We start from the raw sequence: 14,920 nt of genomic DNA, 5'->3' as shown, positions 1-14,920 counted from the left end.
ATTCTCATGTTTCTTTTCTTGTGTATTTTCTTATAAAAGGAAAAATAATATTTTAAATGTCTAGAAAGATTATGCTCTAAATTTTAATTAGGCATATTTTCTTGATTTTTTTTTAATTGACAGGAGAATGTAGAAGAGTTAATGGACTTTTTCCAGGCTAGTAAGAGATATCATCTAAGTAAAAGATTTGGCCACAGGGAATATCTGGTCCAGAACCTCCAGTCATCAGAGACCCGTGTGCAGGGCCTTCTGAGCACCGCTGCAGCCCAGCTGACTCACCTCATTCAGAAGCACGAGAGGTACCACTCAACACTGTCCCAACAGTGCAAACTGTCGTAGTCTGTTTTCTGCTGCTATGACAGAATACCACAGACTGGGTAATTTATAAATAGAAGAGATATATTTGGTTCACAGTTCTAGAGGCTGGGAAGTTCAAGATCTAGTGAGGGCCTTCTTCATCATAACACGGTGGAAGGGCATCATGTGGGAGGAAGTGCATGTGTGAGGCAGAGAGAAAAAGGGGGTCAAACTCCTGTGATAACTAACACAGAAATGGCATTAATCCATTCACGAGGGTGGATCCCTCATGACCTAATCATCTCGTAAAGGTCCCGTCTCTTAATACTGTCACAATGGCAATTAAATTTCAAGTTTTGAAGGTGACATTCACACCACGGCACAAATGAACTGCCTGACACGAACCTTCCTCACTGGAGACCCACTACTTCTGTTTATTCAGCGTATGTGCTGACTGCTCCTCACTTATCATTTCTAAAGAATTATCTTGTAAAAATCCTTTGTGTTACAGAATTTTGAAACCGTATGCAATAGTCTAGACAACTGTATAATGAGTCCCACTCATGGCCAATTTTGATGTAGCTACACTTCCCCACCCTGGATTATTTTCAGGCAGAATTCCAACAACATATTCTGGAGAAATCAGTGATGAGGCTCACATGGACCATGTGATGGAGGAGCCCGCTTCTCTTTAAGATCTAGCACACTGCCGGCTCTCGCATTCACCTTTGACACTAAGTATAAATATGGAAATGCTTGTCTCGGATTCCAAATGAGCAGCACCTGGGATCCTGTGGTCAGGTGTATGGTGGTGTCACAGAGTTCTAAGTGCCATCCTTTGCCTCTCTCCAGCATTCCTTCTCTCCTATTCTTTGAGGTGACTTAATTGTAAAGAACAAAATTTATTCTTTTAGGTTACAAGGAGCTCTGAAATGAATAGGGACATGACTGTAAAGCAGCTTTCTTATGACAGTCTGTTGTTTTACTGTGGTTCTGCTACTTAGGTAACCTTATTGGGACTTTGACCCTCTCCTGCTCTGTTTAATGAGGATTCGGCAAGGTGCAAATTATGCAAACACTCCCCACCTAAAGATGCTAATGAATTTATCACTGCAATTTACTTGGCATTCCTGATTTTAATTTGCACTCAAGTGAAAGAAACAGTTCTTTGCCTTGAACTGAAGGGCCCACCAGCTGGTTGTGAGCAGTCACCAGGGAAAGATGCTTCATCTCTTCTTTTCAAATTCTATTTTAAAAGACGTAATTATATTTCTAAAGCGTGTATCTACTACTGATTCCTTCACCTGTTCATTCCTTCAAGGAACCTCCATTGAGAGTCTTCCCTGGGCCAAGCTGGGGACTCAGCCCAGGGATGCAGGCAGTCTAGGAATGATAGTGGTAATGCTGGTAGCAGAGTGTACTTGTCAGGGTACTCCAGGGAGACAGAACCAACAGGATATATAAACATATGGACAGCATCGTCTGCTGTTTCCAGCTTGCCATACAAATAGCTTCCTATGTAAATAGGAACTAGCTCAAGCGATTATGGAAGTTGAGAAATCCCATCATCTGCTGCCTGCAAGCTGGAGACCCAGGAAAGCCAACGGTATAATTCAGTACAAATCTGAAGGCCTGAGAACCAGAGGGAGCTCATGGTGTAAGTCCCAGTCCAAGGGCAGGAAAAGATGAGATGAGAGGTCCTACTGTAAGCTATAAGGCAGAAAAAAAAGGGACAAATTCCTCTTTCCTCTGCCTCTGTGTTCTATTCAAGACCTCAGCATATTGGATGATGCCTGCTCATGCTGGGGAGGGCCATCTGCTTTACTGAGTCCACTGATTCAAATGCTGATCTCCACTGGAAACACCCTCACAGGCACACCCAAAAAGAATGTTTTGGCCAGGCGCAGTAGCTCACGCCTGTAATCCCAGCGCTTTGGGAGGCTGAGGCGGGTGGATCACGAGGTCAGGAGTTCAAGACCAGCCTGGCTAAGATGGTGAAACCCCATCTCTAGTAAAAATTCAAAAAAATTAGCTAGGTGTGGTGGCATGCGCCTGTAATCCCAACTACTCCGGAGGCTGAGGCAGAGAATCGCTTAAACCTGGAGGGGCAGAGGTTGCAGTGAGCCGAGGTGGCACCACTGCACTCCAGCCTGGGCGACAGAGCCAGACTCCATCTCAAAAAAAAAAAAAAAAAAGAACTTTTCATCTGGGCCAGTCAAGTTGGTCCATAAAATTAACCGTCACACAGAGTATTCCCTGCTTTTGCCTCTTTGACTTTGTTTGTGCTGTTCTTGACACCAGGATTTTTAATCCACCATCTCCCTTTGGAAACTTCTGTCTGCACCAGAGTGGTCCTCTCAAATGTTGCTTTCTCCCAGAACTCTTGCCAACTTCCAGTCTAATGATGTCTCTCTTGTGTTGAGCTTTCTCTGCCCTTACTCTGCTAGTACTTTAGTAATGTCTTAGCTGCCCATTCTCGTAATTCTTCTGGAGAGTAAAGATTTTCTGATTCAAACAAAACCAATATGGAGTTGAGTGTTCAGGCACAATAGCAGTTAAGCTACAGGTGAGTTTGGAGACCACATTCCTAACTTTACATCCTTTCCATCTAGAGCAGGGTACCTGGATGAAGACCAGATGGAAATGCTATTGGAGCGGGCTCAGACAGAAGTCTTTTCAATCAAGCAGAAGTTGGACAATGACTTAAAGCAGGAAAAGAAAAAGCTCCACCAAAAATTAATAACTAAGAGAAGACGAGAGTTGCTACAAAAGGTATATAAGGCACGATGCTATTTATATTTATTTTTTGCATAAGCACTTTCTAATACCCATCAAGTGCCAGCTACTGTGCCAGACATTGCCATTGGTGCACTAGGATCAGAAGGGCAGCTGGGCAGACACCACGATGTCCCATCTACTGTTGATTGGTAGCGACTTTTTGGAATGCAGTGTTCAGCAGGATGCTACAATTCTTATCCAGCCCAAGCACAGCAGAGGGTCATGGTAGACTAGTAATATCTGCATGGGCAAGGGAATTAGGAGTGCTGGTTTGAGTGACTAATGATGATGGTAGGTGCTAACATTTATTGGGTGCTTAATGAGCACTGTGCTAAGCGTGTTATGTAAGATATCTTGTTTAATCTTTATATTAACCCTATGAGGGAGATACCACTGGGTTTGTGTGTGTGTGTGTCTGTGTGTGTGTTGTGGTCAAGGTCAAATAGTAAGTGGCATGAGTGGCATGTATTTGGGGACTCTAAGAATATGATGAGGCTGGAGTGTGCAGAGGGACGAGGGTAGGGCCTGGAAGGGAATGCAGCAGCAAGTCAATCAGGGCATGATGTGCTGGGCTAAGGGGTTACCTTCCATCCAAGGATAGTGGGGAATGTTGAAGGGTCTTCAGGAGGTGAGAGAGACATCAGATCTGTGATTTAGGAAGCTGAGGTGAGCACCATGTCAGATGGAGTTGAGGAACCTGGGAATACAAACCCCATGGGAGGCTCTGGTTCTTGGCCAGGTGTGAGCGGATGAGGGCCTAAACTGACACAGAGCCCTGAGTACAGGGGATAAGGACAGATTCAGGGAATGTATGGGACATGCAGGGTGACAACCAAGTAGTTGGTTGACACCATTTGCAGGGAGGGGATGAAGAATAACTTTCAAATTTGATCAATAGAAACTCTGCTCTTTATTACCAAGTTTGGGACCCAACAGAAAGCCATGATTCTGACCTTGATCACTGATGCATACCCCATCTTTGCCATCTTTGGGCATCACACCATTAATCTCTGAGCCACTGGTTACGGGATTAAAACAGTGGGGCCCAGGGCTCCATTTCCCTACTGTCTTGCCTGATCCAAGGTAAGTGTCTAGAAAGAAGGATGGACTCCACATCTTATAGGAGATTCTGGAAGTCTTCTGTGAATATTATTTCTTGCAGCTACTTTTGATAAACATTACAAGTGGCCCAGAATTAGGATGTAGCTCCATGAAGGCAAAAACTTCTGTTGCATCCCCACTGTTGAGAACACTGCCTGACACCTGGTAGGTGCTCAATACATATTTGTAGAATGAATGAATTGACACTCTCTGGTCACCAGGACCCATGAACATGGGTTATGGTAGACTAGTAATGTCTGCATGGGCAAGGGAATAGGAGTGCTGGCTTGAGTGACTAATGATAATGGTGCTAACATTCATTGAGTTCTTACTTTGGAAGAGCATCTTCTGTCCTCTCAAAATAGAACCGAGACTATCTGTGGACCCACTGTTATAAATAACACCATAATGGACATCTTTATGCATCTCAATTTTTTTCCCATCATGGGGTCTTTGCACCAACTCTTCTTTCTCCCAGGAAGGTTCTTTCTCCATTTCTTAACCTGATTCAGATGAGACCTCCTTTCTTAGATCTCACTTAGATCTTCTTCCTTAAAAACTTCACTGACCTCATTTAAGTTGTCTCTCAATGATCTTAGCTTTTTGGTTCCCCCTTTATAATATTACAACTTGCAGATCCTGTGTGCCTAGCACATAGTAATAACACTAACAGTTATTTATTGGCGTAAACTACTCTATGTCAGGCACTTTTCCAAGAGCTGTACGTGTATTAAGTAACTCACATAATCCTCACAACTATTCCGAAAGGGAGGTCCTATTATTATCCCCATTTTACAGATAGGGAAATGGAGGCACAGAGAGGGTAAAATACCTGCTTTGGGTCACTCAGCTTGTGAATGGGGGAGCCAGGACTGGAACCTAGGCAGCCTGTCTCCTGTACTTTACCTACTCGACAAATACATGTTTGATGAATGGTGAACACATAAGGATTCTACTGTATTTTTTTTTTTTTTTTTTAACAGTAACTTTCTAGACCTGGTGCAGTGGTTCACAGCTGTAATCCCAGCACTTTAGGAGGCTGACGTGGGTAGATCACTTGAGGTCAGGAGTTCAAGAGGAGCTCGGCCAACATGGTGAAACCCCAGCTCTACAAAAAATACAAAAATTAGCTGGGTGTGGTGGTACACACCTGTAATCCCAGCTACTGGGGAGGCTGAGGCAGTAGAATCACTTGAACCTCGGAGGCGGAGGTTGCAGTGAGCCACAATAGTGCCACTGCACTCCAGCCTGGGTGACAGAAGGAGACCCTGTCTCAAAAATAAATAAATAAATAAAAATAAATTTTAAAAAATAAATTAAAAAAAAATTAGCCGGCCGGGCGCGGTGGCTCAAGCCTGCAATCCCAGCACTTTGGGAGGCCGAGGCGGGCGGATCACGAGGTCAGGAGATCGAGACCATCCTGGCTAACACGATGAAACCCCGTCTCTAGTAAAAATACAAAAAAAAATTAGCCGGGCGTGTTGGCGGGCGCCTGTAGTCCCAGCTACTCGGGAGGCTGAGGCAGGAGAATGGCGTGAACCCAGGAGGCAGAGCTTGCAGTGAGCCGAGATCGCGCCACTGCACTCCAGCCTGGGGGACAGAGCAAGACTCCATCTCAAAAAAAAAAAAAAAATTAAAAAAAAAAAATTAGCCTGGCATCATGGTGTACGCGCTCGTAATTGCAACTACTTGGGTGTTTGAGGCACAAGAATCGCTTGAACCCAGGAGGTGGGGGTTGCAGTGAGCCAAGATCGCACCACTGCACTCCATCCTGGGCGACACAGCTAGATTCTATCTCAAAAACAACAACAACAACAACAACAAAAAAAACAGAATAACTTTCCAAATGTGAGATTGTTGGGGAAAAGTCTATAAAGATTCCGTGCCTCCTGTAATAAAGTGTTTCAACCAAAGGGCTGTACCCGCCAAGCCCCACCCCCACTTAATTTTCTTTCCTGAAACTCCAGCACAGGGAGCAGCGGAGGGAGCAGCTGTCCATCGGCGAGACCTTCCAAGCGGTTGAGGATGCTGGCCAGTACCTGCGCCAGTGGAGGAGCCTGATGGAGGAGCACGGCGCCGCCCTGGAGGAGCTGCAGGAGCGTCTGGACCAGGCCGCCCTGGACGATCTCAGGACCCTAACCCTCTCGCTGTTTGAGAAGGCCACCGACGAGCTGCGGCGCCTGCAGAACTCAGCCATGACCCAGGAGCTGCTCAAGCGCAGCGTGCCCTGGCTCTTCCTGCAGCAGATCCTGGAGGAGCACGGCAAGGAGATGGCTGCGCGGGCTGAGCAGCTGGAGGGAGAGGAGAGGGACAGGGACCAGGAGGGTGTCCAGAGTGTGAGGCAGAGACTGAAGGATGATGCTCCTGAGGCCGCGACGGAGGAGCAGGCGGAGCTGAGACGCTGGGAGCACCTGATCTTCATGTGAGTGCCCCTGCAGGTCCTAATCACCCCTCCCCACCCCGTTGATGCCGGGGAGATTCCTGCCCTGTGGTTGTAGGGATGGCCAAGCATGAGACACCTGGCCCCAGACAGATGAGATTACCAGCGTTAATTAGTCATATAAACTCACGCCCCGTGGGGAGGACCTCGAGTGTCACGCAGGACCCTACAAGGATTGAGCAGAGTGCAGAACCAGGCCCACAGGGTTTGTAGTAACAAGGATGGGTGGCTCCTGGCTTCCAGGGGAAAATGTGGTTGACTTGTCTGAATAATTCCCTGGGCTGAATAACTCCAGGGAGCTACTCAGGGATAAATGGGAATGTGCTGGTTCCCTTAATAAGAAGTGTCCCCTGGGGGGACCTGGGGAGGGGACATGATCCACAGGCGCAGAGGGGGGAGGGGAGTTTGCGGTTAGGCCATTCCAGGCCCTGCTAGTTTCACCAGGCGTCAAGGCTACTCATGATCTTGACCTTCTTCCACCACACTGCATCATCTTTTCACCTGGCCCTTTCATCCCTGGTCCCTCGGGCTATGTATCTTTATTATTAATTCAAGAGCCATGTAATGACTTCCACTTTTGAGTGGGATGCAGTGGACCACACCTAACACTCCTGCTGCAGTAACTAGAAAATAATGGATACGTTTATTTTTAATATCTAGCTTATTTTTTGTAGAGACGGGGTCTCACCCTGTTGCCCAGGCTGGTCTCAAACTCCTGGGCTTAGGCGATCCTCCCGCTTAGCCCCCCCAAGATAAATTTCACAAGTAATTTTTTAAAGACATGGGAGAGTGGTGGAAACAATGAAGACGAGTTGGGAGTCATATTCCAGAGGGGCCAGTGCCCACAGTCCTTTACTTCCCGGAAACATTTGCCAGCTCTTTGTGCACGCTGGGATTTGGCCTGGCCCGGGAAGGGAGCCTTTTGTGCTGTAATAGAGACCAACAGAGCTTTTGGTGGTTGTTTGGGGCTGGCAACAGACTGGAAACTGGAGGGGCCTCTAACCTAGCCAGTGTAGAATGAGACGTGGGCAATGTAGACCAAAAGACCCAGGACCACCACTTATGTTTGTGCAACTTGTTTAACCTCGCTGGGTCTCAGCTTTCCCACTTGTAAAATGAAGACGACAAAAACTGAATCAAATCATTTAAGGTGCTTTTGGCAGTACATGACACTATCAAGTAGTTTAAATGTGAAGACAATGTTTATGTAAGAGCCTGGGCTCATCTTGGACGCTTTAGTGGACATAGGATCTGTCTGCAATTTCCCTCCTCCCTTGTAGAAGTTATCTCCTAGAATCTTGCTGGCCTGCATCATTTAATGTCCTTTCCTTTCCTATACAGTTTGCATCCCCAGGGTCTGACTTTGCTACGAGGAAAATAGGTCCCCACGTGTTTGCAAAGATTGATACTATCTCGGTTTGCGTTGAGTGACATTTGGCCCTTTCCCATCTCTCTCTTTTGTGATTCTGGCCTCATTTATTTTTTAATCCTTGTTAGCTTTAGCTTTCTTGACAAAGAAAACAAGATTCTATCTTCTCTTAGTCCATAAAAATCAGATCCTTAAATGCCATTTCTTATTCCCGTGAATTGCCCTCAACAGTATTTATTCAGCTTAGCCTACATTCCAGAAAATTCTCTTCTCATGTTCAAACTTGCTTTGGACTCTTCGCAGCAAGTGAATTCACTTTGGCATTCCTATTACCAGCTGGTCATTTTCTTCAAGTTCATTTGGATTCATTTTGCAGGGAGTGTTACTAAAGCCACTGCTGATTTAGCCATTTAATGGGAAAAAGAGAACTCTCACTTGGCTGTCAGAAAAGCGTGTGATTTTTCCAAGGGTTAAAGAGGATCAACTCACAATGCACGCAATGTGAGTCTGCTTATATACTTTGCTTATTTAAGATTCTAAAAGGTTGCAGCCTTTATTTCCGAGGCATTATACAAAAGTGGCTTTGCACAGTAGATTTGAAACACATTTTTAGAAGCTTTCCAATTTCAACCAAGATGGGGTTGCTGTAAAACTGGTTGGCTAAAGTAGGACATAATGAGGAATATCTTTGCAAGAGAAAGTGTGTCTTTGAGCCTTCTTTCCGAAGTTCCTGTCTTGATTTCAAACTCCTTCAGGGCAAAGATCTCGCCCCTGTATTTCTGTGTTCTCTTGGCACTACGTAACAGAGGATTAAGACAAGAGTGCTCAGGGCCAATCTGGTTTGAAAGTGGCAGGAATAATGACTGAGAGTCATCTCAGAGTTGCTTTCACTTTGGGTTTGGCGTAATCAGCAGACAGCGGGGCAAAGGCTTTGCACAAGGGAAGGTGCAAGGGGGCTGCTGCAGTTTCCAAAGGTTGCTTTAAAAATCGTTGCGCCCCATGAAGTGAGGAACCCAAGACGGGTGTCACATGACATGGGGTCAGGCCTCAGACTGTTGTCAGCAGAGGGCTCGCGTGGTCTCTGAAGGTCTCATTCTCTTTCCACGAGAGACCTTTCTTGTAGAGCCACAGCCCCACATTCCCACATTGAGATTTGGGTATGGTAAAGCTGACTCTGGCCAACCACATTGGGTGTTCTGCAGATAATTCTGAATTTTAAAGCGTCCGTCAATGCTGGCTGCGTTGACAGAACATAACCAGAACATTCAAACAAATCTACAGAGAATCTTTGTTCAATGAATAATTCTGTCCAGACTTTCTGAGCAGATTTCCTCTTACATCTCGTGGGCCAGAACCAGCCCCCTTGAGGCTGAGAAAGCAGTTGTGTGGCCATTCTCTCCATTAGAGTGGGCTGTGGGCCTTGCTGGAAAGGAAGAGGGACTGTTCATCCATTTCCTTGTCTGTAATTTGGTGTAAGGAACAGCAATGATGTCATTGCATTTGTTTCTTAGCAGTACCATAACAAAGTACCACAAACCGGGTGGCTTAAAACAACGGAAATATATTCTCCTGCTGTTCTGAAGGCTGGAAGTCCAAGATCAAGGCATTGGCAGATCCGTGCTCCCTCTGAAGGCAGCAGGGGAGAATCTGTTCCATACCTTTTCTTAGCTGCTGTTGTTGCTGGCAATCCTTGGCGCTCATTGGCTTGTAGACGTCTCACCCCAATCTCTGCCTGCATGTCAGATGGCCTCCCTGTGTGTTTGTCTCTTTTCTTATAAGGACACCAGTTATATTGCATTAAGGGCCCACTGTGCTCCAGTATGGCCTCATCTTAGCTCACTTCTTAATTACATTTGTAAATACCCTATTTACAAATAAACCGACATTCACAGGTCCCAGGTTAGGACTTGAATATATCTTTTTGGGAGCCACAATTCAATGTATAACACTAAGTCACTCAGCATGGCTCCCAGCGTGGAATCGGTTTTCACTGAATGATAGCTGTCAATCATTACCCTTCGGAACCAATCATAAGGGACTCTCATTTCCCTGACCTCCCTGAGCTGGGTATTGTGCGTCTCTCCTCTGTCCATTGGTCCTACATAGAGAATGCTGCTGGCCAGACTCCACAGACAGCACTTTGTTTACAGGTCTGTTTCTGAAGTGAGACCAGGTTAATTGCAAGGTTGTGGGCACTGGAAGGCCTGTTGCCTCCTGAAAGACACCCTCACAGCCTGGCCTCATTCAGCTCTCATTCTTAGCTCCAATACAATGTCCTACGCAGCACGACATGCATTAGGTGCTCAAGGAATGCGTGTGGCAGGAATGCATGATTAAGGAGCCAGTGCTGTTTCTGCAGACATGGATTTGAGGAATGAGCTTTGCATCTCCGGCTTCATCACCCCAGCCCAGCCCCCAGGCTTTCTCTGTGTAAGAGCGTGTCTCTATTCTTCCTCCCAGGAAGCTCTGCTCCTCAGTCTTCTCCCTGTCTGAAGAGGAGCTGCTCAGGATGAAGCAGGAGGTCCATGGCTGCTTTGCTCAGATGGACAGGAGCTTGGCCCTCCCCAAAATCCGGGCCCGAGTTCTGCTGCAGCAATTTCAGACTGCGTGGCGAGAAGCAGAGTTCATGAAGCTGGACCAGGCCCTGGCTGCCCCTGAGCTGCAGGTAGGATGGACCTGTCAGTGGCCTCTTGATTACAGAAGCAGGGCCGTCTCCCAGCTGCTGGCCCTACAGGGTGTGGTCTCTCCACCACCCTGAGCCCATCTCACCTCATGCTCCCCTGTCCTCTCCTCTCTGGCCGCATTGGTGTCCAGCTATTCCAGGAATCTCCAGGGCCATCCCAACTCTAAAGTCTATAGTGGACACCGCTGGTGCTGTGCCCTGATCCTGACGCCTGGGCTGTTGCACCATCCACCAGCAGCCATAAGTGTCAGCCTCGCTCAGCCACAATCTTCTCCTGATGGAAGCTGCCTGGCCTGAGATATTACTCTGTCTCTCCTGCCCCCTCCTCCAGCCACAGCTAATGACTGACTCTGGGTACAAAAGGCCTTTCTATATGGCATACAGGAGGGATGCTCACCTCAGCTCAGGTGGGTCAGGGAAAGAGGGGCTTTTGCACAGGTTCTTAAAGGATGATGACTGGCAGCTGCCTTTTAATGAGCAGCTATTATGTGCCTGAGGGCAGACAACTCTTTGGTGCAGTTTTTGCTCCAAAGCCCCCAGGGACCAGTTTAGGCTCAACTTTACCTGAGACCACAGCCTTGCTTGGCTCTTCCCTTTCCTGTCCTGTTCCCTTGTTCCCCAACAGGTTGATCCTAAAGAGAACTCCTTCAGGAAACCACGTGCACCTAATCCCTGCCTCGGGCTCCGCTTCTGGGGCTCCCAACATAAGATAAGGCCTTCGAACTTCTGTTTTCTCTGCCACGTAAATGCTTTGTAGGCCATTGAGGTCTCAGCTCAAATGCCACCTCCACCAAGAAGCCTTCCCTGAGCACCTGTCTAAAATTACCCTCTCCCTAGGCATACTTTATCACATGCTGGGTTTCACAATTTTATTTATCATTATCTGAAATGTGCTGGTTCCTTGACTTCCCCTTTTTCTGGGTTTCCACTAAAAATAAGCTCTGCGGCCCATTCACCACTCAAGGGTGCTAAGTGCATAGTAGGTGCGCAGTAAATTTTGTTGGCTTAAACATCCCACCAGCCGAGCACCAGATGTGTACAAAACATCGGGGCTTCTCTTAAAGTAATAATAGTTGAGACTGAAAACATATTAAAATCACTGAAGCTTACATGATCTCACCTGAAGTTCACAGCAGTGCTAAGAGGTCAATATGGTGTCCCATTTTAGAGATGAGAAAACAGCCCAGCAGAGGAAAAGTGAGTGGCCCTATGGGAGATAGAGAACTGGGCTTGGAGCTGGTGTTTCCTGACTTTACATTCACTTCTTTTCCTTTAGAGAAATAAAACTCAGACATATTATTTCTGAATATAAACTAGTGGATGCAGAAACAACTTGGAATCTTTGACATTCTTTTAATTTTTAAGTACTGTTTTTTTTCCTACTTCTGTTCTTACAAGGATGTGGGAGATACAGAATAAGAGTAAGGAGTAAATTATCAAAAATTTTAAATATTTTTGAACAATGGGGGAAAATAATTTTCACTTCACTGAAGCGAGGGCAGGGAGTCCATGAGCCGCTGGTTCCCCTACCTTGAAGCTGGTGAGTCCCGGCAGGAATGAAGTTTCTGCCTTCAAAGTTGCCCAAGGTGCTTGGTTTTCAGATGGAAATGGCTATGGCCACTGCCTCAGAGGAGACAGATGTCATCTTCCCTGTCATGAAGGTGCTTGCTCCACATTCTCTAGAGGGAAGGCTGGGCCAGCACGGTCAGGCTTTTGCACGGATGGAGCCTCAGCTCCCTTCACTTGCTCAGTCCCAAGATAGCGGCAGAGAAGGTGGTGGGAGAGCCTGCTCTCAGTTTCCTAAGCACCAAGGCCTGGGGATAAAGTTGTTGTTTTAGTCCTCATGTTTTCGTCTGTAAAATGGGTGTAATGAGGGTATATGGGGCCAGGTGGAGCAATGTTAGTGGATGACTTGGCCGTTCTTACCCACCTGTTGTGTCACCGCCAGGGAACCCCTGCGTTTCTTCCCTGCACACTTCTCTTTGATCTAGGCCCGCAAAACAGGTAGTGTCTACTGTTCGACCTCATCTGCTGGGCCCCCAGGGCTCCCAGACCACTCACGGACATGAGTTTCAAAGGCACTTGCAAACTCTAAAGAGATGTGCAAGTCAGATTCACCACCCTCTTCCTTCAGCCCTTTCTGCGGCCCTCTGAGCTGGGATCCAAGTTCCAACATGGCCTCAAGGCTCCCTGTGGCCTGGGCCCTGACCAGCCCTGTGCTGGGAAAGCTCTCAGAGGAGAGGGAATTTGGGGAAGGGAATTCTGCCTTGTAGCATTCGCCCATTTCCATGGTGTAAATCCTCCTCCCAAGGCCAGTTTCAGGCTACCGGCTTGACATCATGCCTGGGAGATGGGCAGAGATGTGCCCGATGGGCTCCCTGCCTGGCCCTTTCTAGGGCTATCCACTCCCAGCCCCAGTCTACACCACGGGCTTCCAGGTCCTGTCTGCCAACATGGCTCTGCTCCTAGTGTCCTTATTTAGTTTCCATGTTTTCAGACTGTTTTCTCCACTGTCGTGGAAGCATTGCAAGAACAAGGACCTCATTCATCGCGTCCCCTTCTCAGAGAGGCTGACAAGTCTGAGGTCCCGTGGCTAGTGAGGAGGTGGACATGGCTTAGGTCTGCTGTCTGACTGCAGAGCTGAGGTTCTGCCCACCAGGCTCCCTCTGCTCCCTTTGGTGGGAGGAGCCCACCAGATTATGTGAAGATCAAAGGCTCTGAAACTGAGCTCCTTCCAGAAGAACATACTTCTCTCCTCCCCTCTCTGGCCTAAGGCAGAGTTTTGCCTTTCTGGGAGCTGCAGAAACTTCTCTTGACCTGCAAAGCCCTGTGGGGGCTGCATGGACTTGCTGGTGATTGCCTTCTTACCAGTGTCTTCCCCAACCCCTCTCCAGCAACAGTCCAAGGTGAGAAAGTCACGGTCCAAGAGTAAAAGCAAGGGAGAGCTTCTGAAGAAATGCGTCGAAGACAAAATCCACCTCTGTGAGGAACAGGCCTCTGAAGACCTGGTGGAAAAGGTCAGTACATCTGCTTCACCCACTGTTTCTCTCTGCACATGGCAGGGCTGGTCTGATAGCTGACACATTTGCAGGCACACAGAGCCTTTGGGGCTGTGCCGTCCATTTCCACGCAACCCCTCACTCACTCAGGTGCTATGGTAAGAAAGAGTTGGAAGACCCTCCCCCTGGGCCTTTTCCCTGTGCATTCTGTTGGGAACCCTCTCCCCCCACTTCTCAGCCTGGGGATCTCACGGGATCCTTCAGGCTTCACCTTGGGTGCTGCCTCCACTGGCTGAGTCACTTGCTGTATTTGTGCCTGGCTCTATCCTGGGGCATGTGCATCTGCCGTTTCACCTCCATCACATTCTTTTTCTCTCTCACACCCTCCTCCATGCTCCCACAAACTCACCGGGCTCTTCCTTCAGCCCCATTTTGTTTGTTTATTTTTTGTGTTTTTGAAATGGAGTCTTGCTCTGTCACCCAGGTTGGAGTGCAGTGGTGTGATCTCGGCTCACTGCAACCTCTGCCTCCCGGTTTCAAGTGATTCTCCTGCCTCAGTCTTCCGAGTAGCTGGGATTACAGGCGCTCACCATCACACCCAGCTAATTTTTGTATTTTTAGTAGACATGTGGTTTCACCATGTTGGCCAGATTGGTCTTGAACTCCTGACCTCAGGTGATCCGCCCACCTCAGCTTCCCAAAGTGCTGGGATTACAGGCGTGAGCCACTGTGCCTGGCCCAGCCCCATTTCATACGTGATGTTCTAGCACATACCACACTGTCTCCTAGGATGCTTTAATCTGTATTCTGTCTTTGTGGAATTACTTTTCCGCCTTTATTTACCTGGATAAATAACTTGTGTCCTTGCTGTCCTGAGGTGTTCCCTCAGCTCTTGGATGTCTCCCCTTCCAAGAAGCCTTACCCAAACATCCTAGATGTTCCCACTCATTCCACCCCACTTCCAACTCTTCCTTACCATAGTACCTATCACATGGTTAATTTGTTCCACAAGTATTCTGGGGAGGCAACAGTGTCCCAGGCACTGTGTCAGTTAACTCTGGGGTTGCAGCAGTGACTGAGGCAGCCCTGGTCCCTGCTCTCCAGTAGAGGAGAGCCCGTTCTAGTTGGGGGAAATGGATGACAAACACTTAAAATTATAGACTGTCATTAGTGCTATTAAGGAAAGAAATTAGATAATGTGACCTTACAGGTGAAGTAGGCTGGCAGCGGGGTGGACTGTAGGTAGGAAAGGA

General features: G+C 47.5%; 1 protein-coding gene across 2 annotated transcripts in view; it reads left to right on the top strand.

The window, feature by feature from the left end:
• EVC2 (EvC ciliary complex subunit 2) overlaps positions 1-14,920 on the top strand; it is a 146,579-nt gene that overhangs the window by 85,250 nt on the left and 46,409 nt on the right. For both annotated transcript variants that reach the window (XM_030800954.1, XM_030800953.1), the window contains exons 12-16: positions 124-299; positions 2,910-3,069; positions 6,144-6,598; positions 10,446-10,650; positions 13,563-13,685. In XM_030800954.1, the coding sequence (XP_030656814.1) occupies positions 124-299; positions 2,910-3,069; positions 6,144-6,598; positions 10,446-10,650; positions 13,563-13,685 (1,119 nt within the window). The remainder of the gene's footprint in view (positions 1-123; positions 300-2,909; positions 3,070-6,143; positions 6,599-10,445; positions 10,651-13,562; positions 13,686-14,920) is intronic.

This window comes from Nomascus leucogenys, chromosome 20, assembly GCF_006542625.1.
Source record: "Nomascus leucogenys isolate Asia chromosome 20, Asia_NLE_v1, whole genome shotgun sequence".
NCBI classification, from domain to species: Eukaryota; Metazoa; Chordata; class Mammalia; order Primates; family Hylobatidae; genus Nomascus; species Nomascus leucogenys.
The sequence above is the reverse complement of the archived record's forward strand: the minus strand, read 5'-3'. Positions and strand labels throughout refer to the sequence as shown.